The sequence below is a fragment of the Oncorhynchus mykiss genome, chromosome 18 (genome assembly GCF_057628025.1).
Source record: "Oncorhynchus mykiss isolate SJ-2025 chromosome 18, ASM5762802v1, whole genome shotgun sequence".
Taxonomy (NCBI): Eukaryota; Metazoa; Chordata; class Actinopteri; order Salmoniformes; family Salmonidae; genus Oncorhynchus; species Oncorhynchus mykiss.
The window spans coordinates 51,690,601-51,713,940 of NC_143039.1; the positions used below are offsets into that span (position 1 = coordinate 51,690,601).

Genomic DNA, 23,340 nt, shown 5'->3' on the forward strand with positions numbered 1-23,340 from the left:
GCGTCTTTGATGATTGTAAGTTATTCCTGATGGCATGCCATTTATTTCAATGCATTATGTTCTGGAGTTATTTGACAGTTTGCATTCATAGTCAGCAGTTTAGTGGGCAGATTCTTTAAATGTTCATGTCATTGCTTCAGGTCGGGTTTGTTGTAACTTAGTAGGCTGTATTTAGTGACTTTCATAAAGCTGCCCAAATGTTCTTCTTGATTCATGGACAATGTTCCTTTGATCCGTTGGATTTAGATATATTTATTTCGTTGTGATGCAACACTTTTCTTTGCATTCATCACAGTCGATGGTTTAATGTAGAATTTTGTTAGAACACTTGGACAAAGGCTATTATTCATACATCTTTCTTTATTATCATAATCTGTATACATTTCTCCTCCATTACACATTTTTTTGTGGAACAGTTACATTTCAATAGGCTGCTGAACTACAAAGGCCAAATAATAATGAGATTTAAAAAAATAAGACATTGTTTCTTGCAAAATACACGTTTCAATTTACTAATAGAACTGAAACTATTGAGAAATCTGACAGATCTCGGTCTTGAGCTCTCCCGTGATATCCGATGACATCAGTGCTGCCTACAGTGTGGCGCATTGACAACCCTTTAGGTGCTGAGCGTAAAGTTCCACTTTGAATATCCCGCGAGTACGAAGTAGGCAAGCCATTCTAAGGTAGGGTGGTCTACTGGGCATAACAATGACTAACACCCCCAAGGCATTTTAAGAGGTTTTTCTGTTTTTGGCATTGGTGGAAAAAGTACCCAATTGTTATATTTAAAAGTAAAGATACATTAATAGAAAATAACTCAAGTAAAAGTGAGTCACACAGAAATCCTACTTGTATTTTGTTTTAAATATACTTAAGTATCAAAAGAGAAATTAAATCCTAAAATATAGTTAAGTATCTAAAGTAAAAGTATAAATCATTTAAAGTCCTTACATTAAGCAAACCAGACAGCACAATGATTATTCTTTATTTTATTTTACGGATGACCAGGTGCACACTCCAACAGACATAATTTACAAACAAAGCGTTTTGTTTCTAGTGAGTCCACCAGGTCAGATACAGGAGGGATCACCAGGGATTTTCTCTAAGTGCGTGAATTAGACCATTTTCCTGTCCTGCTAAGCATTCAAAATGTAACGAGTACTTTTGGTGTCAGGGGGGAGTAGGAAGTACATTGTTTTCTTTAGGAATGTCGTGGAGTAAAAGTTGTCAAAAATATAAATAGTAAAGTACAGCTACCCCTAAAAATGACTTAAGTAGTACTTTCAAGTATATTTACTGAAATACTTTACACCGCTGGTTTTTAGTAACGCAAAAGTAATGTAACAACTAGCGAGTTACCTTCCACAGTAAGTAACCGTGTAATGTAACAAGTTACTTTTGATGGCAGTAGACTGTTGGAAAAGCATTCCTCCTTAGAGAATGCCAAGAGTGTGAAAGCTGTCAAGGCAAAGGGTGGCTACTTTGAAGAATCTAAAATATATTTTAATTACTACATGATTCCATATGTGTTATTTCATAGTTAGGATGTCTTCACTATTATTATACAATGTAGAAAATAGTTTAAAAAATGAAGAAAACCCCTTGAATGAGTAGGTGTGTCCAAACCTTTGACTGGTACTATATATTAATTTAATGAAAAAACAAGTACCATTGAAGATTAATTTAACGAAACTGTAATGTCAACTGGTTATATCCTGGAACAAAAAGGTATTAACCTCAGCAGTGTGGACCTTGCTTGTAGAAGCCTATGGCTGTACAATGTCATAACCTTGTTTTGTTAACAGACAAGATATTGATTTTATAGTAAAAATATAATGTAATATAAGGGAATAGAACAGTGTGAAGTGATTTGCATCTCGCTTCTTGAACAGTTATTCTCAGAGTGATCATATGAAACGGGGCTCAATTTGGCAAGTTGAAAGACATTTTTCAGGGTTACAAACCAAAATGTGTCTTTTCGATATACAGACGTTCAATTTAGCTTGCCTGTTCCTTGGAATTTTGCAAATGGATTAACAATTCTACAGTGAACACGGCATGGGGATGAATTATGGCCACAACATCTGTTTGATTAGTTGGCCTAGGATGAATGATTCTGATAAAAATATGCTCTTTGTCTTTATCAAACTAATGTTTTAGCATATTTTCAGTGTGGATCCTGTCTATGTTCAGGGGGTAATAGCCTAGGCTAACTTTAAACTTCGGCTCCCAAGTGGCGCAGCAGTCTAAGGCACTGCATCTCAGTGCTTGAGGGGTCACTACAGACACCCTGGTTTGAATCCAGGCTGTATGACAACCAGCTGTGATTTGGAGTCCCAAAGGGTGGCGCACAATTGGCCCAGCGTCGTCCGGGTTTGGCCTGTGTAGGCCGTCATTGTAAATAAGTGTTCTCTCATTTGTGTCATGAAGTAGCAAGTTAGCCAACTTTAGCCAGTTGAAGGATGAGTAGGCTGCAATACCCATTTGTTTATTAGGGCAATTTTAACAGCCAACTTGCTGAAAAAGTTTAAGAAGGTTTATCTAATGTTCCTGAGTTAGATTTGAGGTAATCTTGCTCTGGCTAGCATTAGTTGTTGATCTTGTTATTGATGTGCATAACTCAGGGAGAGAGAGCCTAGCTTTTCATGTTTGTTTGATCAATAGGATTGTAAAGTTCAAATGTAAGAGGACTCCCGTGGTATTGACGTATTTGCAGAAATCCATTCAGGTTTGTTTTATGGCTTTTGGCTTTTGATCTAAAGTCACGCTGTTGCAACTGCCTGTAAACACACAGTCCATTTCAAAGTGAATGATGGCAGGCCTTTGTGGCAAATGGCTTGTTTGCATAAAGGCTTAGTAGCTCTGATTGGCTATGGCGCACCGATCTGCATAAATTCTGGTCCTAGAAAATACATATGTTTTTATTAGGTGTTATTTACCGCAGGGTCTATTCATTTTTCCAAACGCACGGCCGCTTTCCCACACTATATTGCTATAGAATTTTCACAAATGGGAATGAAGTATACTAAGAATTTATGAAAATGTGAAAATGACCATATCTAAGTGCTTGCTTGTCAACAAGCACTTAGATTTCCTAAAATGCTGTCATTTCCGCTTATACCATAACCTTAACCAGACTGTTAACCTTAAGCCAAATCAAATAAAATTGTATTGGTCACATACACATGGTTAGCAGATGTTAATCCGAGTGTAGCGAAATGCTTGTGCTTCTAGTTCCGACAGTGCAATAATATCTAACAAGTAATCTAACAACTACCTAATACACAAATCTAAACAGGGTGAATGCGAATATATATATACATAGAAATATATGGATGAGCGAATGCCGAGCGGCTTAGGCAAGGTGCAATAGATGGTATAGTATACAGCATTTCTCACTGGTCATCCCCAAAGCCAACACCTCCTTTGGCCGCCTTTCCCTCCAGTTCTCTGCTGCCAGTGACTGGAACGAATTGCAAAAATCTCTGAAGCTGGAGACTTATTTTTCCCCCACAAACTTTAAACATCAGCTAACCGATCGCTGCAGCTGTACATAGTCCATCTGTAAATAGCCCACCTAATCTACCTACCTCATCCCCATATTGTTTTTATTTACTATTCTGCTCTTTTGCACACCAGTATCGCTACTTGCACATCATCATCTGCTCATTTATCACTCCAGTGTTAATCTGCTAAATTGTAATTACTTCGCTACTATGGCCTATTTATTTGCTTACCTCCTCACGCCATTTGCACACACTATATATAGACTTCCTTTTGTTCTATTGTTATTGAATGTACAGGACTGTTTTGCTAGCACAGAATGGAATATGTTCTGGGATTCCTCCGATGGCATTGAGGAGTACACCACATCAGTCATTGGCTTCATCAATAAGTGACGTCATCCGCAGTGACCGTACGTACATACCCCAACCAGAAGCCATGGATGACTGGCAGCATCCGCACTCAGCTAAAGGGTAGAACTGCCTCTTTCAAGGAGCGGACTCTAACCCAGAAGCTTATAAGAAATCCCGCTATGCCCTCTGACGAACCATCAAACAGGCAAAGTATCAATACAAGATAAGATCGAATCGTACTACACCGACTCTGACGCTCGTCGGAGGTGGCAGGGTTTGCAAACCATTATAGACTACAAAGGGAAGCACAGCCAAGAGCTGCCCAGTGACATGAGCCTACCAGACAAGCTAAACTACTTCTATGCTCGCTTCGAGGCAAATAACACTGAAACATGCATGAGAGCACTAGCTGTTCCGGAAGACTGATCTTCTTTACATATTTATTTTGAAACTGCATTGTTGGTTAGGGGCTTGTAAGTAAGCATTTCACTGTAAGGTCTACAACTGTCCTCTTCGGGCCATGTGACTAATAAAATTTGATTTAATCTTGATTTGATCTTGACTACTGCAATGCACTGCAATCACCCCTGTTTTATTTAACCTCCCATGGCTGCCTGTTCAATATAGGATCAAATTCAGGATTATTCTGCTCACATTTCAGGCCCTCAAGGGTGATGCACCTAAATATATATATGCCAACTTCTAGAGAACTATTCACCAGCACTCAACCTAAGATCATCAGGCTCAAACAGCCTGGTCATACCGGCCACAAACCTGCACAGCATAAGTGACAGGAACTCCTCACATCAGCTCTAGAACACTCTAGCTGTACATGTCAATGAGGCAGCTTACATTTCCTCATTTAAAAAACAACAAAAGTCCCACCTATTCAGGCTAGCTTTTAATATTTGATTAAATTCTATGTTTTGCATTAGTAGGTCATGTTTTAATGTCTTGTGATAGTTGTTTCTACTTTCTGATGTACTGATGCTGTTTTTGTTTTATACCTTATGTTCATTGAGCTTGGGAAATATGCTCTACAGATTAAATGTTGTTGTTGTTGTTATTATTATTATAACCCAGATGAAGTAATGGGTTGCAAAAATGGAGCTTGCTTTTGAAGATTGTGTCCTTTAGCTGGGCACTATGCCCAAAAGTGATCAATACAATAGGTGATCTAAAAGCAAATGATTTTGTGCAACTTGTTTCTAACCAGCATCATGTATCGCTTCTGAACTTCTACATGCTCCCTGTGAGGGATGGCTGACTCAACCTGTCAAGTTGTTCAACTCAGAGCCTTCTTGGCTAATAAGGAACGTTGCCGTGGATGTAAAGTGTGTGCAATTCTGGTTATACATGCTAGACGCAGAGAACGTGTTTTTTTTTTTTTTTTTTTTAGACTGTAGTTTTTTAGGGTGTGACAGCAATAGCGTGTAAGGCTCATATTTTGCTCAACCTATTCACAGAGACAGTGCAGGGAAATAATATCATTGTGGTAATATGACATTTCACATTCAACAAAACCTGAGATGACAGTCTCTGATATCCTAGACCTTGTAGCATCGTAAGCTATTGCCTGGTTACCCATCCACATCTTTCCGGCCAACTGACATTTCTTCTCTATGAGTCTGAAAGACCATCCAATCGCTGAGTTTGTTTTGTACCATGCCACTGATTTTGACTTCTAGGATAGCAGGTTGAGACTGAATGTAGAATGTATGTAGCAATCGATAGAGCAGTAGAAATTAATTCAGCGTGAGTCGTCAGACAACGTAAGCTAGGTAACGGCAGAAGGTCTGGAGAGGATGTCGGCTGCACTCTGACACTTCGAAATGGGGGAAAAAAATCTGTTACGGGAGGATAATCTTCAGACATAACTCTCAACAAATTAAGAGTTTGGGTAGGCAGGGTTCAAAATGCAGGCAGTAATTCTGCTCATGTTTAGCTAGGGCAAGAAGCGGATCCGGCAGCGAGGTTACCGGTGTCATGTTTCCCATTTCCGACTTGTCCTCTTTGTCTCAAATGATGCAGAAACATCTACACACATGTTAAACTGGAGTATTGGTACATTGCCGGAGCAACCAGTCTGTATAGAGCGAGATGGCACAAGCCGAAGTCGTCCTGTATGTGACAATGGGTTTTGGTGTTGATCAATAAATCATACTGCATTTTCATTATAATTTGTATGCATAATTGTTGTTAATTTCTGAAAGTTGTAGTGGAACCATCGTAAAGACATGGAGCAACAGATTCTCATCAAATGCTGTCTACATTTTTTTTTATCTTCAAGTAAAAAATGTCATCAAATTTTATTGGTCACATGCGCCGAATACATGTAGACCTTACAGTGAAATGCTTACTTACGAGCCCCTAAACAACAATGCAGTTTCAAAAAAATATGAATAAGAAATAAAAGTAACAAGTAATGAAGGAGCAGCATTAAAATAACAATAGAGAGACTATATACAGGGGGGTACACCGGTTAGTTGAGGTAATATGTACAGTACCGTTCAAAGGTTTGGACATTTTTTGTCCATTAAAATAACATCAAATTGATCGTAAATAGAGTGTAGACATTGTTGATTTTGTAAATGACTATTGTAGAGGGAAATTGTAAATTTTTTAATGGAATAACTACATAGGCGTATGGAGGCCCATTATCAGCAACCATCACTCCTGTGTTCCAATGGCACATTGTGTTAGCCTATTAAAATTATAAACTTGATTTAGCTAACAGTTAAACTGTTGTGCTATTAAAAAGGCAATTTAACCGGCCTTCTTTAGACTAGTTGAGTATCTGGAGCGTCAGCATTTGTGGGTTCGATTACAGGTACAAAATGGCCAGAAACAAAGAACTATATTCTGAAACTCGTCAGTCTATCCTTGTCCTGAGAAATGAAAGCCATTCCATGTGAGAAACTGCCAAGAAACTGAAGATCTCGTACAACGCTGTGTACTACTCCCTTCACAGAACAGCGTAAACTAGCTCTAACCAGAATAGAAAGAGTGGAAGGCCCTGGTGCACAACTGAGCAAGAGGACAAGTACATTGGAGTGTCTAGTTTGAGAAACAGACGCCTCACAGGTCCTCAACTGGCAATTTCAATAAATAGTACCCGCAAAACACCAGTCTCAACGTGAACAGTGAAGAGGCAACTCCGGGATGCTGGCCTTCTAGGCAGAGTTGCAAAGAAAAAGCCATATCTCAAACTGGCCAATAAAAATAAATATTAAGATAGGCAAAAGTACACAGATACTGGATAGAAGAACTTTGCCTAGGTCAGCATCAAGGAGTTGTCTCTTCACTGTTGACGTTGAGACTATATATACACTGCTCAAAAAAATAACACTTAAACAACACAATGTAACTCCAAGTCAATCACACTTCTATGAAATCCAACTGTCCACTTAGGAAGCAACACTGATTGACAATAAATTTCACATGCTGTTGTGCAAATGGAATAGACAACAGGTGGACATTATAGGCAATTAGCAAGACACCCCTAATAAAGGAGTGGTTCTGCAGGTGGTGACCACAGACCACTTCTCAGTTCCTATGCTTCCTGGCTGATGTTTTGGTCACTTTTGAATGCTGGCGGTGCTTTCACTCTAGTGGTAGAATGAGACGGAGTCTACAATCCACACAAGTGGCTCAGGTAGTGCAGCTCATCCAGGATGGCACATCAATGCGAGCTGTGGCAAGAAGGTTTGCTGTGTCTGTCAGCGTAGTGTCCAGAGCATGGAGGTGCTACCAGGAGACAGGCCAGTACATAAGGAGACGTGGAGGAGGCCATAGGAGGGCAAAAACCCAGCAGCAGGACCGCTACCTCCGCCTTTGTGCAAGGAGGAGCACTGCCAGAGCCCTGCAAAATGACCTCCCAGCAGGCCACAAATGTGCATGTGTCTGCTCAAACAGTCAGAAACAGACTCCATGAGGGTGGTATGAGGGCCCGACGTCCACAGGTGGGGGTTGTGCTTACGGCACAACACTGTGCAGGACATTTGGCATTTGACAGAGAACACCAAGATTGGCAAATTCACCACTGGCGCCCTGTGCTCTTCACAGATGAAAGCAGGTTCACACTGAGCACACGTGACAGCCTGGAGACGCCGTGGAGAACGTTCTGTTGCCTGCAACATCCTCCAGCATGACCGGTTTGGCGGTGGGTCAGTCATGGTGTGGGGTGGCATTTCTTTGGGGGGCCGCACAGCCCCCCATGTGCTCGCTAGAGGTAACCTGACTGCCATTAGGTACCAAGATGAGATCCTCAGACCCCTTGTAAGATCATATGCTGGTGCGGTTGGCCCTGGATTCCTCCTAATGCAAGACAATGCTAGACCTCATGTGGCTGGAGTGTGTCAGCTGTTCCTGCAAGAGGAAGGCATTGATGCTATGGATTGGCCCTCCCGTTCCCCAGACCTGAGTCCCAGATGTGCTCAATTGGATATCATGTCTCGCTCCATCCACCAATGCCACGTTGCACCACAGACTGTCCAGGATTTGGCGGATGCTTTAGTCCAGGTCTGGGAGGAGATCCCTCAGGAGACCATCCGCCACCTCATCAGGAGCATGCCCAGGCGTTGTAGGGAGGTCATACAGGCACGTGGATACCACACACACTACTGAGCCTCATTTTGATTTGTTTTAAGGACATTACATCAGTTGGATCAGCCTGTAGTGTGTTTTTCCATTTTTGTGTGATTTTGTTGTCAGCACATTCAACTATGTAAAGAAAAAAGTATTTAATAAGAATATTTCATTCATGCACATCTAGGATGTGTTATTTTAGTGTTCCCTTTATTTTTTTGAGCAGTGTATATATAAAAACGCAGCAAATAAAGACATGTCTTTTCACTGTCAACTGTGTTTATTTTCATGTGCAAATATTTGTATGAACATAAGATTCAACAACTGAGACATAAACTGAACAAGTTCCACAGACATGTGACTAACAGAAATTGAATAATATGTCCTTGAACAAAGGGGGGGATCAAAATTAACAGTCGTTATCTGGTGTGGCCACCAGCTGCATTAAGTACTGCAGTGCATCTCCTCCTCATGGACTGCACTATATTTGCCAGTTCTTGCTGTGAGATGTTACTCCAGTCTTCCACCAAGGCACCTGCAAGTTCATGGACATTTCTGGATGGAATGGTCCTAGCCCTCACCCTCAGATCCAACAGGTCCCAGGCGTGCTCAATGGGATTGAGATACAGGCTCTTCACCTGCCATGGCAGAACACTGACATTCCTGTCTTGCAGGAAATCACGCACAGAACGAGCTGTATGGCTGGTGGCATTGTCATGCTGGAGGGTCATGTCAGGATGAGCCTGCAGGAAGGGTACCACATGAGGGAGGAGGATGTATTCCCTGTAACTCACAGCATTGAGATTGCCTGCTGTGACAATAAGCTCAGTCCGATGATGCTGTGACACACCACTACAGACCATGACGGACCCAGCACTCCAGACCATGATGGACCCTCTACCTCCAAATCGATCCCTCTCTAGAGTACAGGCCTTTGTCACGCTCATTCCTTTGACGTTAAACACGAATACGACCATCACCATCGCAGTGAAGAACTTTTTGCCAGTCCGGTCTGGACCAGCAACGGTGGGTTTGTGCCCATAGGCAACGTTGTTGCCGGTGATGTCTGGTGAGGAACTGCCTTATAACAGGTCTACAAGACCCCAGTCCAGCCTCTCTCAGCTTATTGCGGACAGTCTGAGCACTGATGGAGCGTTCCTGGTGTAACTCGGGCAGTTGTTGCCATCCTGTACCTGTCCCGCAGGTGTGATGTTTGGATGTACCGATCCTGTGCAGGTGTTGTTACTGCGAGGACAATCAGCTGTCCGTCCTGTCTCCCTGTAACGCTGTGTCTTAGGCGTCTCAAATTACGGACATTGCTATTTATTTTCCTGGCCACATCTGCAGTCCTCATGCCTCCTTGCAGCTTGCCTAAGGCACATTCACACAGATGAGCAGGGACCCTGGGCATCTTTCTTTTGGTGTTTTTCAGAGTCAGTAGAAAGGCCTCTTTAGTGTCCTAAATTGTCATAACTGTGACCTTAATTGCCTACCGTCTGTAAGCTGTTAGTGTCTTAACGACTGTTCCACAGGTGCATGTTCATTAATTGTTTATGGTTCATTGAACAAGCATGGGAAACTGTGTTTAAACACTTTACAATGAAGATCTGTGAAGTTATTTGGATTTTTACAAATTACCTTTGAAAGACAGGGTCCTGAAAAAGGGACGTTTCTTTTTTTGCTGAGTTTATATGCAGCTGAAGTCGGACGTTTACACTTAGGTTGGAGTCATTAAAATTCGTTTTTCAACCACTCCACACATTTCTTGGTAACAAACTATAGGTTTTGCCAAGTCGGTTAGGACATCTACTTTGTGCATGAAACAAATCATTTTTTCAAAAACTGTTTACAGACAGATTATTTCACTTATTATTCACTGCATCACAATTCCAGTGGGTCAGAAGTTTACATACAACTAAGTTGACTGTGCCTTTAAACAGCTTGGAAAATTCCAGAAAATTATGTAATGGCTTTAGAAGCTTCTGATAGGCTAATTGACATTTTGTCAATTGGAGGTGGATGTATTTCAAGGCCTACCTTCAAACTCTTTGCTTGACATCTTGGGGAAATCAGCAAAGACCTATAAAGAAAATGTTTAGACCTCCAAGTCTGGTTCATCATTGGGAGCAATTTCGAAATGCCTGAAGTTACCACGTTCATCTTTACAAACAATAGTACGCAAGAATAAACACCATGGGACCACGCAGCCGTCACACCACTCAGGAAGGGGGTGTTTTGTCTCCTAGAGATGAACGTACTTTGGTGCGAAAAGTGCAAATCAATCCCAGTTCAACAGCAAAGGACCCTGTGAAGATGCTGGAGGAAACAGGTCCAAAGTATCTATATCCACAGTAAAACGAGTCCTATATCGACATAACCTGAAAGGCCGCTCAGCAAGGAAGAAGCCACTGCTACAAAACCGGCATAAAAAAGCCAGACTACGGTTTGCAACTGCACGTGGTGACAAAGATCGTACTTTTGGGAGAAATGTCCTCTGGTCTGATGAAACAACAATAGAACTGTTTGGCCATAATGACCACCGTTATGTTTTGAGGAAAAAGGGGGAGGCTTGCAAGCCGACGAGCACCATCCCAAACGTGAAGAACGGGGGTTGCAGCATCATATTGTGGGGGGGCTTTGCTGCAGGAGGGACTGGTGCACTTCACAAAATAGATGGCATCATGAGGAAAGAAAATTATATGGTTGTATTGAAGCAACATTTCCAGACATCAGTCAGGAAGTAAAAGCTTGGTCCCAAATGGGTCTTCCAAATGGACAATGACCCCAAGCATACTTCCAAAGTTGTGTCAAAATGGCTTAAGTACAACAAAGTCAAGGTATTGGAGTGGCCTTCACAAAGCCCTATTCTCAATCTTATAGAACATTTGCGGGCAGAACTGAAAAAGGTTGTGCGAGCAAGGAGGCCTACACATCTGACTCAGTTACACCAGCTCTGTCAGGAGGAATGGGCCAAAATTCAACCAACTTTTTGTTGGAAGCTTGTGGAAGGCTTCCTGAAACTTTTGACCCAAATTAAACAATTTAAAGGCAATGCTACCAAATACTAATTGAGTGTGTGTAAACTTCTGACCCACTGGGAATGTGATGAAAGAAATAAAAGCTGAAATATATCATTCTCTCTACTGTTATTCTGACATTTCACATTCTAAAAAGTGGTGATCCTAACTGACCTAAGACAGGGAATTTTTACTAGGATTAAATGTCAGGAATTGTGAAAAACTGAGTTTAAATGTATTTGGATAAGGTGTATGTAATCCTCCGACTTCAACTGTATGTATATGTACAGTATATGTATGTGTGAAAGACACCAAGAGACAGTGTATATTTGGCATTGTGTTTTCAAATTATTGTTCTGTTGAAAGGTGAATTCATCTCCCAATGTCTGGTGGAAAGCAGACTGAACCAGGTTTTCCTCTTGGATGTTACCTGTGCTTAGCTACATTCAATTTATGTTATATTCCGAAAAACTTCCAAGTCCTTGACGTAATGTGCTGTATTGGATTTGTCACAAACATAACACCTTGTATTTAGGACAAAAAGTGAATTGCTTTGCTACATTTTCTACTGGCATCCTTCATTTCACTCTGTCAGTTTAGTTAGTATTGTGGAATAACTGCAATGTTATTGGTCCACCCTAAGTTTTCTCCTATAACAGCCATTAAACTTTGTGACTGTTTTAGTGACGATTGGCCTCATAGTGAAATTCCTGAGCGGTTTCCTTTCACTTTAGCAACTGAGTTAGGAAGGACGGCAGTATCTTGGTAGTGACTGGGTGCATTGATACACCATATAAAGTGTAATTCATAACTTAACCATGCTCAAAGGGCTATTCAATGTCTGTCTTTTTTCTTTAACCCATCTACGAAAACGTGCCCTTCTCTGCGAGGCATTGGAAAACCTCCCCTGGTGTTTGTGGTTGTACAGAGATGAGGAAGTGTCAGATTCTCCCTCGGAGAGGTGGGTGTAGAGTCAGGCCCAGGAGAGCAAGAATATCCAAGACTGTCCACCAACACAACAGGCACATGACCACAAACGTAGCCACAAGAACACAGGAACGCTGTCTAGTAAACAAAACGGAGGTAACACTCCTCTGCTAAACTAACGTGTGGGCAAAACAGTCCCGTGAAAATACATCTGCTTAAAAGTTAAAAAAAAACACATTTCCCAAACTAACGACAGTAATGCAAACAATACTTATTTACTTTTTAAATTAATTTGTAAAAAAAAATCTAAAAACATAATACCACTTTGACAGTATGGAGTATTGTGTGTAGGCCATTTGTCACAAAATCTCAATTTAATCCATTTCAAATTCAGGCTGTAACACAATTTTTATGTCAAGGGGTGTGAATACATTCTGAGGGCACTGAATACAAAATATAAAAAAAGCATGTTTTTTGAATGAATTGTGTCTTTAATAAGGTTTGCATATATTAAGGTGCCAGGTCGGACAATTTGGACTATATTTGATGTGTAGATGTGCTGTCTATAATCACCCGTTAGTCAAACCTTTTCATAAAATAATACTGGTTTGTATCTTCATTACATTTGTCAAACTGTAAGTTGAAGAGACAAGTACTGTATTGCAGTTCAAAATAAATGACTTCATAGTTAATCAAGAGAGGAAATAACAAACAAAAAATAATTATTGGAATGAAGCTTATTATAAATAAAATAAATAGATGATCAACCGTTTTAGTCAGTGGACAGCACAGCTTGAAACCACAAATGACATGACTAATAAATATATAAACATACTTTGTTCAGCTCAGCTGTAACTTTGATTAACAATCAGATGCATAATATAAAAAGTAGTACATTGCACAAAAAACATGTGGCCTTTTAAGCTTATTATCAATTTTCACTTGATCTTCTCAGATGCAGTCCTGTGTAGTCAAGTGATGTTCCATGCATTAAAGTCCCGTGATTAGCAGATATAGATTGGCTGTTCTTGTGATGACAATTGGCCACAGATGTTAGCATTGTCACCTCAGAAGAGACCGTTTCTTCTGGTGTACTGTACATTGTAATATCTGCGTCTGTGCCAGCGTCTCCTTATAGCTGCACATCCTCCACATAAAATGCACTGCAAAACAAGATGGAGAAGTATGATTCACATGTAAAATTAAATCATTGCAGAAATGTAGCATATTTTTTTAATAAATATGTAAACAGTATACACAGAACACAATACTATACGTACACATAGCAGGATCCACAGAGGTACCAAAATGATAGCGATGCCACAAGGGATTATAATGGCCAGAGCCCAGCCAGGAAATCCTCCACTTGTTGTATTGAAAGGAGTGGTCAGCAACAGAGTAGGAGGGGGTGTGGTTGCTTCTACAGTTGTCGTTGTGGGTGCTGCTGTTGTGGTTTTTGTAGCAGCTTTTGTTGTGGTTGTCGAAGGAGCTGGAGTTGTGTTTGTTGAAGGAGCTGCCATTGTAGTGGTTGTAGGAGCTATAGCTGTTGGAATTAGAGCAGCATTATCAGCTGCAGTTGTAGGAGATGCAGCTGCAGTTGTAGGAGATGCAGCTGCAGTTGTAGGAGATGCAGTTGCAGTTGTAGGAGATGCAGTTGCAGTTGCAGTTGTAGGAGATGCAGTTGTAGGAGCTGCAGTTGTAGGAGCTGCAGTTGTAGGAGATGCAGTTGTAGGAGATGCAGTTGTAGGAGCTGCAGTTGCAGTTGTAGGAGCTGCAGTTGTAGGAGCTGCATTTGCAGTTGTAGGAGCTGCAGTTGCAGTTGTAGGAGCTGCAGTTGCAGTTGTAGGAGCTGCAGTTGCAGTTGTAGGAGCTGCAGTTGTAGGAGCTGCAGCTGCAGTTGTAGGAGCTGCAATTGCAGTTGTAGGAGCTGCAATTGCAGTTGTAGGAGCTGCAATTGCAGTTGTAGGAGCTGCAATTGCAGTTGTAGGAGCTGCAGTTGCAGTTGTAGGAGCTGCAGTTGTAGGAGCTGCAGTTGCAGTTGTAGGAGCTGCAGTTGCAGTTGTAGGAGCTGCAGTTGCAGTTGTAGGAGCTGCAGTTGCAGTTGTAGGAGCTGCAGTTGCAGTTGTAGGAGCTACAGCTGTAGGAGCTGCAGTGGCAGTTGTTGGAGCTGCAGTTGTAGGAGCTGCAATTGGGTTTTTCGTAAAAGCTGCAGTTGTTGTCGTAGTAGATGCTGCAGTTGTAGGGGTGGTAGGTCCAATGGTTGTTGTAGTAAAAGCTGAATTGATTGTCATAGCAGCTTTTGTGGTGCTGGTTGAAGGAGCTACAGTTATTGGAGAAAGAGCTTTAGTTGCTGTAGGTATGGTAGATGTAGTGGTCGTAGGCGCTATAGTTGCCGTCGGAGCAACAGTTGTCATTGTAGGTGCGGCTGTTGTAGTGGTCATAAGAGCTAAAAATGTTATGGTAGGAGGTGCAGTTATGGTTGTAGGTTTAGCTGCAGTTGTGGTTGTTGTAAGAGCTGCAGTTGTAGTTATTGTAGCAGGTGCTGTTGTGGTTGTCGTAGTAGGTGTTGTGGTTGTCGTGGTAGGTGTTGTGGTTGTCATGGTAGGTGTTGTGGTTGTCGTAGTAGGTGTTGTGGTTGTCATAGTAGGTGTTGTGGTTGTGGTAGTAGGTGTTGTAGTTGTCGTAGTAGGTGATGCAGTTGTGGTGGTCGTAGGAGCTACTGTTGTTGAAGTTGGAGCTGCAGTTGTGGTTGTCATAGGAGCTACAGTTATGGTTGTAGGTGTTGTTGTAGTGGTCGTAGTATCTAAAGTTGTAGTAGGAGTATCAGTTGTGGTTGTCATAGGAGCTGCATTGGTTGTTGTAGTAGGTGTTGTGGTTGTCGTAGTAGGAGTTGTAGTTGTCGTAAAAGGTGCTGCAATTGTGGTGATTGTAGGAGCTACAGTTGTTGTAGTTGGAGCTGCAGTTGTGATTGTCGTAGGAGCTACAGTTGTGGTTGTCGTAGTATGTGCTGTGGTTGTCGTGGTAGGTGTTGTCGTTGTCGTAGTAGGTGCTGCAGTTGTGGTGGTCGTAAGAGCTACAGTTGTTGTAGTTGAAGTAGGTGCTGCAGTTGTAGTGGTAATAGAAGCTACAGTTTTTGTAGTTGGAGCTGCAGTTGTGGTGGTCGTAGGAGCTACAGTTGTTGTAGTTGGAGCTGCAGTTGTGATTGTCGTAGGAGCTACAGTTGTGGTTGTCGTAGTATGTGCTGTGGTTGTCATGGTAGGTGTTGTCGTTGTCGTAGTAGGTGCTGCAGTTGTGGTGGTCGTAAGAGCTACAGTTGTTGTAGTTGAAGTAGGTGCTGCAGTTGAAGTGGTAATAGAAGCTACAGTTTTTGTAGTTGGAGCTGCAGTTGTGGTGGTCGTAGGAGCTACAGTTGTAGTTGTCGTAGTAGGTGCTGTGGTTGTCGTAGTAGGTGTTGTGGTTGTCGTAGTAGGTGCTGCAGTTGTGGTGGTCGTAGGAGCTACAGTTGTAGTTGGAGCTGCAGTTGTGGTTGTTGTAGGAGCTGCAGTTGTGGTGGTCGTAGGAGCTACAGTTGTAGTTGTCGTAGTAGGTGCTGTGGTTGTCGTAGTAGGTGTTGTGGTTGTCGTAGTAGGTGCTGCAGTTGTGGTGGTCGTAGGAGCTACAGTTGTTGTAGTTGGAGCTGCAGTTGTGGTTGTCGTAGGTGCTGCAGTTGTGGTGGTCGTAGGAGCTACAGTTGTCGTTGTAAGTGCTGCAGTTGTGGGGGTCGTAGGAGCTACAGTTGTTGTGGGGGTCGTAGGAGCTACAGTTGTGGGGGTCGTAGGAGCTACAGTTGTGGTTGTCGTAGGAGGTACAGTTGTGGTTGTCGTAGGAGGTACAGTTGTGGTTGTCGTAGGAGGTACAGTTGTGGTTGTCTTAGGAGGTACAGTTGTGGTTGTCGTAGGAGGTACAGTTGTGGTTGTCGTAGGAGGTACAGTTGTGGTTGTCGTAGGAGGTACAGTTGTGGTTGTCGTGGGAGGTACAGTTGTGGTTGTCGTGGGAGGTACAGTTGTGGTTGTCGTGGGAGGTACAGTTGTGGTTGTCGTGGGAGGTACAGTTGTGGTGGTCGTGGGAGGTACAGTTGTGGTGGTCGTAGGAGGTACAGTTGTGGTGGTCGTAGGAGGTACAGTTGTGGTGGTCGTAGGAGGTACAGTTGTGGTGGTCGTAGGTGCTGCAGTTGTAGTGGTTGTCGTAGGTGTTGTAGTGGTTGTCGTAGGTGCTGCAGTTGTAGTGGTTGTCGTAGGTGCTGCAGTTGTAGTGGTTGTCGTAGGTGCTGCAGTTGTAGTGGTTGTCGTCGGTGCTGCAGTTGTGGTGGTTGTCGTCGGTGCTGCAGTTGTGGTGGTTGTCGTCGGTGCTGCAGTTGTAGTGGTTGTCGTCGGTGCTGCAGTTGTAGTGGTTGTCGTAGGTGCTGCAGTTGTAGTGGTTGTCGTAGGTGCTGCAGTTGTGGTGGTCGTTGGAGCTACAGTTGTTGTAGATGGAGCTGCAGTTGAGGTTGTCGTAGGAGCTACAGTTGTCGTTGTAAGTGCTGCAGTTGTGGGGGTCGTAGGACCTACAGTTGTCGTAGTTGTAGCTGCAGTTGTGGTTGTCGTAGGAGGTACAGTTGTTGTAGTTGGAGCTGCAGTTGAGGTTGTCGTAGGAGGTGCAGTTGTGGTTGTCGTAGTAGGTGCTGCAGTTGTAGTGGTTGTCGTAGGTGCTGCAGTTGTAGTGGTTGTCGTAGGTGCTGCAGTTGTAGTGGTTGTCGTCGGTGCTGCAGTTGTGGTGGTTGTCGTCGGTGCTGCAGTTGTGGTGGTTGTCGTCGGTGCTGCAGTTGTAGTGGTTGTCGTAGGTGCTGCAGTTGTGGTGGTCGTTGGAGCTACAGTTGTTGTAGATGGAGCTGCAGTTTTGGTTGTCGTAGTAGGTACAGTTGTTGTAGTTGGAGCTGCAGTTGTGGTTGTCGTAGTAGGTGTTGTAGTTGTCGTAGTAGGCGCTGAAGTCGTGGTTGTCGTAGCAGTTTCGGTTGTAGTTGTCGTAGTAGGTCCTGCAGTTGTGGGGGTCGTAGGAGCTACAGTTGTCGTAGTTGTAGCTGCAGTTGTGGTTGTCGTAGGAGGTACAGTTGTTGTAGTTGGAGCTGCAGTTGTGGTTGTCGTAGGAGGAGCAGTTGTGGTTGTCGTAGGAGGTGCAGTTGTGGTTGTCGTAGTAGGTGCTGCAGTTGTGGTCGTAGGAGCTACAGTTGTCGTTGTAAGTGCTGCAGTTGTGGGGGTCGTAGGAGCTACAGTTGTTGTGGGGGTCGTAGGAGCTACAGTTGTGGTTGTCGTAGGAGCTACAGTTGTGGTTGTCGTAGGAGGTACAGTTGTGGTTGTCGTAGGAGGTACAGTTGTGGTTGTCGTAGGAGGTACAGTTGTGGTTGTCGTAGGAGGTACAGTTGTGGTTGTCGTAGGAGGTACAGTTGTGGTTGTCGTAGGAGGTACAGTTGTGGTTGTCGTGGGAGGTACAGTTGTGGTTGTCGTGGGAGGTACAGTTGTGGTTGTCGTGGGAGGTACAGTTGTGGTTGTCGTGGGAGGTACAGTTGTGGTTGTCGTGGGAGGTACAGTTGTGGTGGTCGTAGGAGGTACAGTTGTGGTGGTCGTAGGAGGTACAGTTGTGGTGGTCGTAGGAGGTACAGTTGTGGTGGTCGTAGGTGCTGCAGTTGTAGTGGTTGTCGTAGGTGTTGTTGTGGTGGTCGTAGGTGCTGCAGTTGTAGTAGTTGTCGTAGGTGTTGTAGTGGTTGTCGTAGGTGCTGCAGTTGTAGTGGTTGTCGTAGGTGCTGCAGTTGTAGTGGTTGTCGTAGGTGCTGCAGTTGTAGTGGTTGTCGTAGGTGCTGCAGTTGTAGTGGTTGTCGTAGGTGCTGCAGTTGTAGTGGTTGTCGTAGGTGCTGCAGTTGTAGTGGTTGTCGTCGGTGCTGCAGTTGTGGTGGTTGTCGTCGGTGCTGCAGTTGTGGTGGTTGTCGTCGGTGCTGCAGTTGTAGTGGTTGTCGTCGGTGCTGCAGTTGTAGTGGTTGTCGTAGGTGCTGCAGTTGTAGTGGTTGTCGTAGGTGCTGCAGTTGTGGTGGTCGTTGGAGCTACAGTTGTTGTAGATGGAGCTGCAGTTGAGGTTGTCGTAGGAGCTACAGTTGTCGTTGTAAGTGCTGCAGTTGTGGGGGTCGTAGGACCTACAGTTGTCGTAGTTGTAGCTGCAGTTGTGGTTGTCGTAGGAGGTACAGTTGTTGTAGTTGGAGCTGCAGTTGAGGTTGTCGTAGGAGGTGCAGTTGTGGTTGTCGTAGTAGGTGCTGCAGTTGTAGTGGTTGTCGTAGGTGCTGCAGTTGTAGTGGTTGTCGTAGGTGCTGCAGTTGTAGTGGTTGTCGTCGGTGCTGCAGTTGTGGTGGTTGTCGTCGGTGCTGCAGTTGTGGTGGTTGTCGTCGGTGCTGCAGTTGTATAGGTTGTTGTAGGTGCTGCAGTTGTAGTGGTTGTCGTAGGTGCTGCAGTTGTAGTGGTTGTCGTAGGTGCTGCAGTTGTGGTGGTCGTTGGAGCTACAGTTGTTGTAGATGGAGCTGCAGTTTTGGTTGTCGTAGTAGGTACAGTTGTTGTAGTTGGAGCTGCAGTTGTGGTTGTCGTAGTAGGTGTTGTAGTTGTCGTAGTAGGCGCTGAAGTCGTGGTTGTCGTAGCAGTTTCGGTTGTAGTTGTCGTAGTAGGTCCTGCAGTTGTGGGGGTCGTAGGAGCTACAGTTGTCGTAGTTGTAGCTGCAGTTGTGGTTGTCGTAGGAGGTACAGTTGTTGTAGTTGGAGCTGCAGTTGTGGTTGTCGTAGGAGGTGCAGTTGTGGTTGTCGTAGGAGGTGCAGTTGTGGTTGTCGTAGTAGGTGCTGCAGTTGTGGTCGTAGGAGCTACAGTTGTCGTTGTAAGTGCTGCAGTTGTGGGGGTCGTAGGAGCTACAGTTGTTGTGGGGGTCGTAGGAGCTACAGTTGTGGTTGTCGTAGGAGCTACAGTTGTGGTTGTCGTAGGAGGTACAGTTGTGGTTGTCGTAGGAGGTACAGTTGTGGTTGTCGTAGGAGGTACAGTTGTGGTTGTCGTAGGAGGTACAGTTGTGGTTGTCGTAGGAGGTACAGTTGTGGTTGTCGTAGGAGGTACAGTTGTGGTTGTCGTAGGAGGTACAGTTGTGGTTGTCGTGGGAGGTACAGTTGTGGTTGTCGTGGGAGGTACAGTTGTGGTTGTCGTGGGAGGTACAGTTGTGGTTGTCGTGGGAGGTACAGTTGTGGTGGTCGTAGGAGGTACAGTTGTGGTGGTCGTAGGAGGTACAGTTGTGGTGGTCGTAGGAGGTACAGTTGTGGTGGTCGTAGGTGCTGCAGTTGTAGTGGTTGTCGTAGGTGTTGTAGTGGTTGTCGTAGGTGTTGTAGTGGTTGTCGTAGGTGCTGCAGTTGTAGTGGTTGTCGTAGGTGCTGCAGTTGTAGTGGTTGTCGTAGGTGCTGCAGTTGTAGTGGTTGTCGTAGGTGCTGCAGTTGTAGTGGTTGTCGTAGGTGCTGCAGTTGTAGTGGTTGTCGTAGGTGCTGCAGTTGTAGTGGTTGTCGTAGTAGGTGTTGTGGTTGTCGTAGTAGGTGTTGTAGTTGTCGTAGTAGGTGCTGCAGTTGTGGTGGTCGTAGGAGCTACAGTTGTTGTAGTTGGAGCTGCAGTTGTAGTTGTTGTCGTAGGAGGTACAGTTGTGGTTGTCGTAGTAGGTCCTGTGGTTGTCGTAGTAGGTGTTGTAGTTGTCGTTGTAGGTGCTGCAGTTGTGGTGGTCGTAGGAGCTACAGTTGTTGTAGTTGGAGCTGCAGTTGTAGTGGTTGTCGTAGGAGGTACAGTTGTGGTTGTCGTAGTAGGTGCTGTGGTTGTCGAAGTAGGTGTTGTAGTTGTCGTAGTAGGTGCTGCAGTTGTCGTAGTAGGTGCTGCAGTTGTGGTGGTCGTAGGAGCTACAGTTGTTGTAGTTGGAGCTGCAGTTGTGGTTGTCGTAGGAGCTGCAGTTGTGGTTGTCGTAGGAGCTGCAGTTGTGGTTGTCGTAGGAGCTACAGTTGTGGTTGTCGTAGGAGCTACAGTTGTGGTTGTCGTAGGAGCTACAGTTGTGGTTATCGTAGTAGGTGTTGTGGTTGTCGTAGTAGGTGTTGTGGTTGTCGTAGTAGGTGTTGTGGTTGTCGTAGTAGGTGTTGTAGTTGTCGTAGTAGGTGCTGCAGTTGTGGTGGTCGTTGGTGCTACAGTTGTTGTAGATGGAGCTGCAGTTGTGGTTGTCGTAGGAGGTACAGTTGTTGTAGTTGGAGCTGCAGTTGTGGTTGTCGTAGTAGGTGTTGTAGTTGTCGTAGTAGGCGTTGCAGTTGTGGTGGTCGTTGGAGCTACAGTTGTTGTAGATGGAGCTGCAGTTGTGGTTGTCGTAGGAGCTACAGTTGTCGTAGTTGGCGCTGCAGTTGTGGTTGTCGTAGGAGGTGCAGTTGTGGTTATCGTAGTAGGTGTTGTGGTTGTCGTAGTAGGTGTTGTGGTTGTCGTAGTAGGTGTTGTGGTTGTCGTAGTAGGTGTTGTAGTTGTCGTAGTAGGTGCTGCAGTTGTGGTTATCGTAGGAGCTTCAGTTGTGGTTGTCGTAGTAGGTGCTGTGGTTGTCGTAGTAGGTGTTGTAGTTGTCGTAGTAGGTGCTGCAGTTGTGGTGGTCGTTGGAGCTACAGTTGTTGTAGATGGAGCTGCAGTTGTGGTTGTCGTAGGAGGTACAGTTGTTGTAGTTGGAGCTGCAGTTGTGGTTGTCGTAGTAGGTGTTGTAGTTGTCGTAGTAGGCGCTGCAGTTGTGGTGGTCGTTGGAGCTACAGTTGTTGTAGATGGAGCTGCAGTTGTGGTTGTCGTAGGAGCTACAGTTGTCGTAGTTGGAGCTGCAGTTGTGGTTGTCGTAGGAGGTACAGTTGTTGTAGTTGGAGCTGCAGTTGTGGTTGTCGTAGGAGGTGCAGTTGTGGTTGTCGTAGGAGGTGCAGTTGTGGTTGTCGTAGTAGGTGCTGCAGTTGTGGTCATAGGAGCTACAGTTGTCGTTGTAAGTGCTGCAGTTGTGGGGGTCGTAGGAGCTACAGTTGTTGTGGGGGTCGTAGGAGCTACAGTTGTGGGGGTCGTAGGAGCTACAGTTGTGGTTGTCGTAGGAGGAACAGTTGTGGTTGTCGTAGGAGGTACAGTTGTGGTTGTCGTAGGAGGTACAGTTGTGGTTGTCGTAGGAGGTACAGTTGTGGTTGTCGTAGGAGGTACAGTTGTGGTTGTCGTAGGAGGTACAGTTGTGGTTGTCGTAGGAGGTACAGTTGTGGTTGTCGTAGGAGGTACAGTTGTGGTGGTCGTAGGAGGTACAGTTGTGGTGGTCGTAGGAGGTACAGTTGTGGTGGTCGTAGGAGGTACAGTTGTGGTGGTCGTAGGTGCTGCAGTTGTAGTGGTTGTCGTAGGTGCTGCAGTTGTAGTGGTTGTCGGCGGTGCTGCAGTTGTAGTGGTTGTCGGCGGTGCTGCAGTTGTAGTGGTTGTCGTAGGTGCTGCAGTCGTAATGGTTGTCGTAGGTGCTGCAGTCGTAGTGGTTGTCGTAGGTGCTGCAGTTGTAGTGGTTGTCGTAGGTGCTGCAGTTGTAGTGGTTGTCGTAGGTGCTGCAGTTGTAGTGGTTGTCGTAGGTGCTGCAGTTGTAGTGGTTGTCGTAGGTGCTGCAGTTATTGTCGTAGGTGCTGCAGTTATTGTCGTAGGTGCTGCAGTTATTGTCGTAGGAGCTGCAGTTATTGTCGTAGGAGCTGCAGTTATTGTCGTAGGAGCTGCAGTTGTGGTCAGAACTCCATGGATATTCCAGCATAAAAACACTGGTTTATGAGATGAATGGTTAATATGTTTATTGCGCACAATATCAACATTTCCAAGATTTCCCTTCATCAGCATGGTGCAGTTTTTGACATCTTTATTATGTAATATATACAATTATAATTTATAGCTACATTATTCCCTTGATTGTTAATAATATTACCTATAATACCTTATTGAGATTACCACACCTGAGTTCTATTTTTGTTGTTGTTGAAAAGAGGGTACATTTTTCATTACAGTAGTGTGGTAATATAATTCAAGTAATAGAGGTTACAGCAGTGTGATAATGTTTACCGCTTACAATTGAGTCATTTTCCTTTTTTATATTTTGGAAACCATATATCATCATTTTGATATCATGGATGGTCAGTCCTTGCATCCATAGCTACATCTATGAATTTGAGAGTGATTACGTTTACTAAAGTAGTGGGGTGTCAGCATTGTTGTTGTATGAATCCCAGATTTCCCTCTAAGGACTCAGGGACTAAGGACTAAAATCTTTAGTAAAGCTATCAAATCGAGGGGAGACATTTGACAGTAAAGTAGCCTTGGCAAAATGTCAAATTGCCCCCATGAAATGTCAAAATAAACATATTTAGAAAAAATCATAGGCATTGTAACATCATATGCATACAACATGTACATCATTGCTCATTATTCTAATTACATTATCCAAATGTATATGGTCTATTTTGTCACCATCTTGCCTTTTTGGTTGTTAATATTTTAATTCAGGATTAATACACGAGTTGGCATGAAGTTAGCAAATAGTAAAAAATTAGTTAGAAACATGAACACAGAATGAAATTCAGTGTACTACATACCCATGGTAAATAAAGTAGCTGTCAGTTTCTGTGTCTTCATTTCGGACTCAGTTGATGCAGTTGTTTTCTGAATAGAAAGAAAAATATACATTTTATTGACAGGTCATAAGCCACTATTAATGTTCAGCGGTGGACACTTTTCAACTTAATCTGTAACTTGTTAAGCAAATTTATGCAACTCATTTAGGTGTGCCAGATCAAGAGGTGTGAATAATTATTCATTCAAGACATCGCTGTGAACAAAAGTAGCTTGTGAAGAATAATGTAAAAAACAAGG

At 43.9% G+C, this 23,340-nt stretch overlaps 2 protein-coding genes across 2 annotated transcripts; both read right to left on the bottom strand.

The window, feature by feature from the left end:
- Positions 1-12,756: 12,756 nt before the first annotated feature.
- On the bottom strand, positions 12,757-15,813 carry LOC149975561 (uncharacterized). The gene is made up of 2 exons (XM_090208735.1): positions 13,672-15,813; positions 12,757-13,554 (listed from the first exon to the last, which is right to left on the bottom strand). The coding sequence occupies exons 1-2, from the start codon at positions 15,643-15,645 to the stop codon at positions 13,459-13,461; spliced, it is 2,070 nt and encodes a 689-aa protein (XP_090064861.1). The 5' UTR covers positions 15,646-15,813; the 3' UTR covers positions 12,757-13,458.
- A 302-nt stretch (positions 15,814-16,115) lies between these two features.
- LOC149975562 (uncharacterized) lies at positions 16,116-23,103 on the bottom strand. The gene is made up of 5 exons (XM_090206664.1): positions 23,064-23,103; positions 19,761-21,155; positions 18,090-18,497; positions 16,576-16,856; positions 16,116-16,160 (listed from the first exon to the last, which is right to left on the bottom strand). The coding sequence occupies exons 1-5, from the start codon at positions 23,101-23,103 to the stop codon at positions 16,116-16,118; spliced, it is 2,169 nt and encodes a 722-aa protein (XP_090062790.1).
- Positions 23,104-23,340: the final 237 nt, after the last annotated feature.

Coding starts and splice junctions, on each gene's coding strand:
- LOC149975561 (XM_090208735.1), bottom strand. CDS start 15,645: ATGACAACCACAGCACATACTACGACAACCACAACTGTAGCTCCTACG. Junction 13,555..13,671: donor CTCTGTGGATCCTGCTATGT/GTACGTATAGTA, acceptor CTTGTTTTGCAG/TGCATTTTATGTGGAGGATG.
- LOC149975562 (XM_090206664.1), bottom strand. CDS start 23,103: ATGAAGACACAGAAACTGACAGCTACTTTATTTACCATGG. Junction 18,498..19,760: donor ACCTACGACAACCACTACAA/CTGCAGCACCTA, acceptor CAACTGTAGCTC/CAACGACCACCACAACTGCA. Junction 16,161..16,575: donor CACCTACGACCACCACAACT/GTACCTCCTACG, acceptor CAACAACTGTAG/CTCCTACGACCCCCACAACT.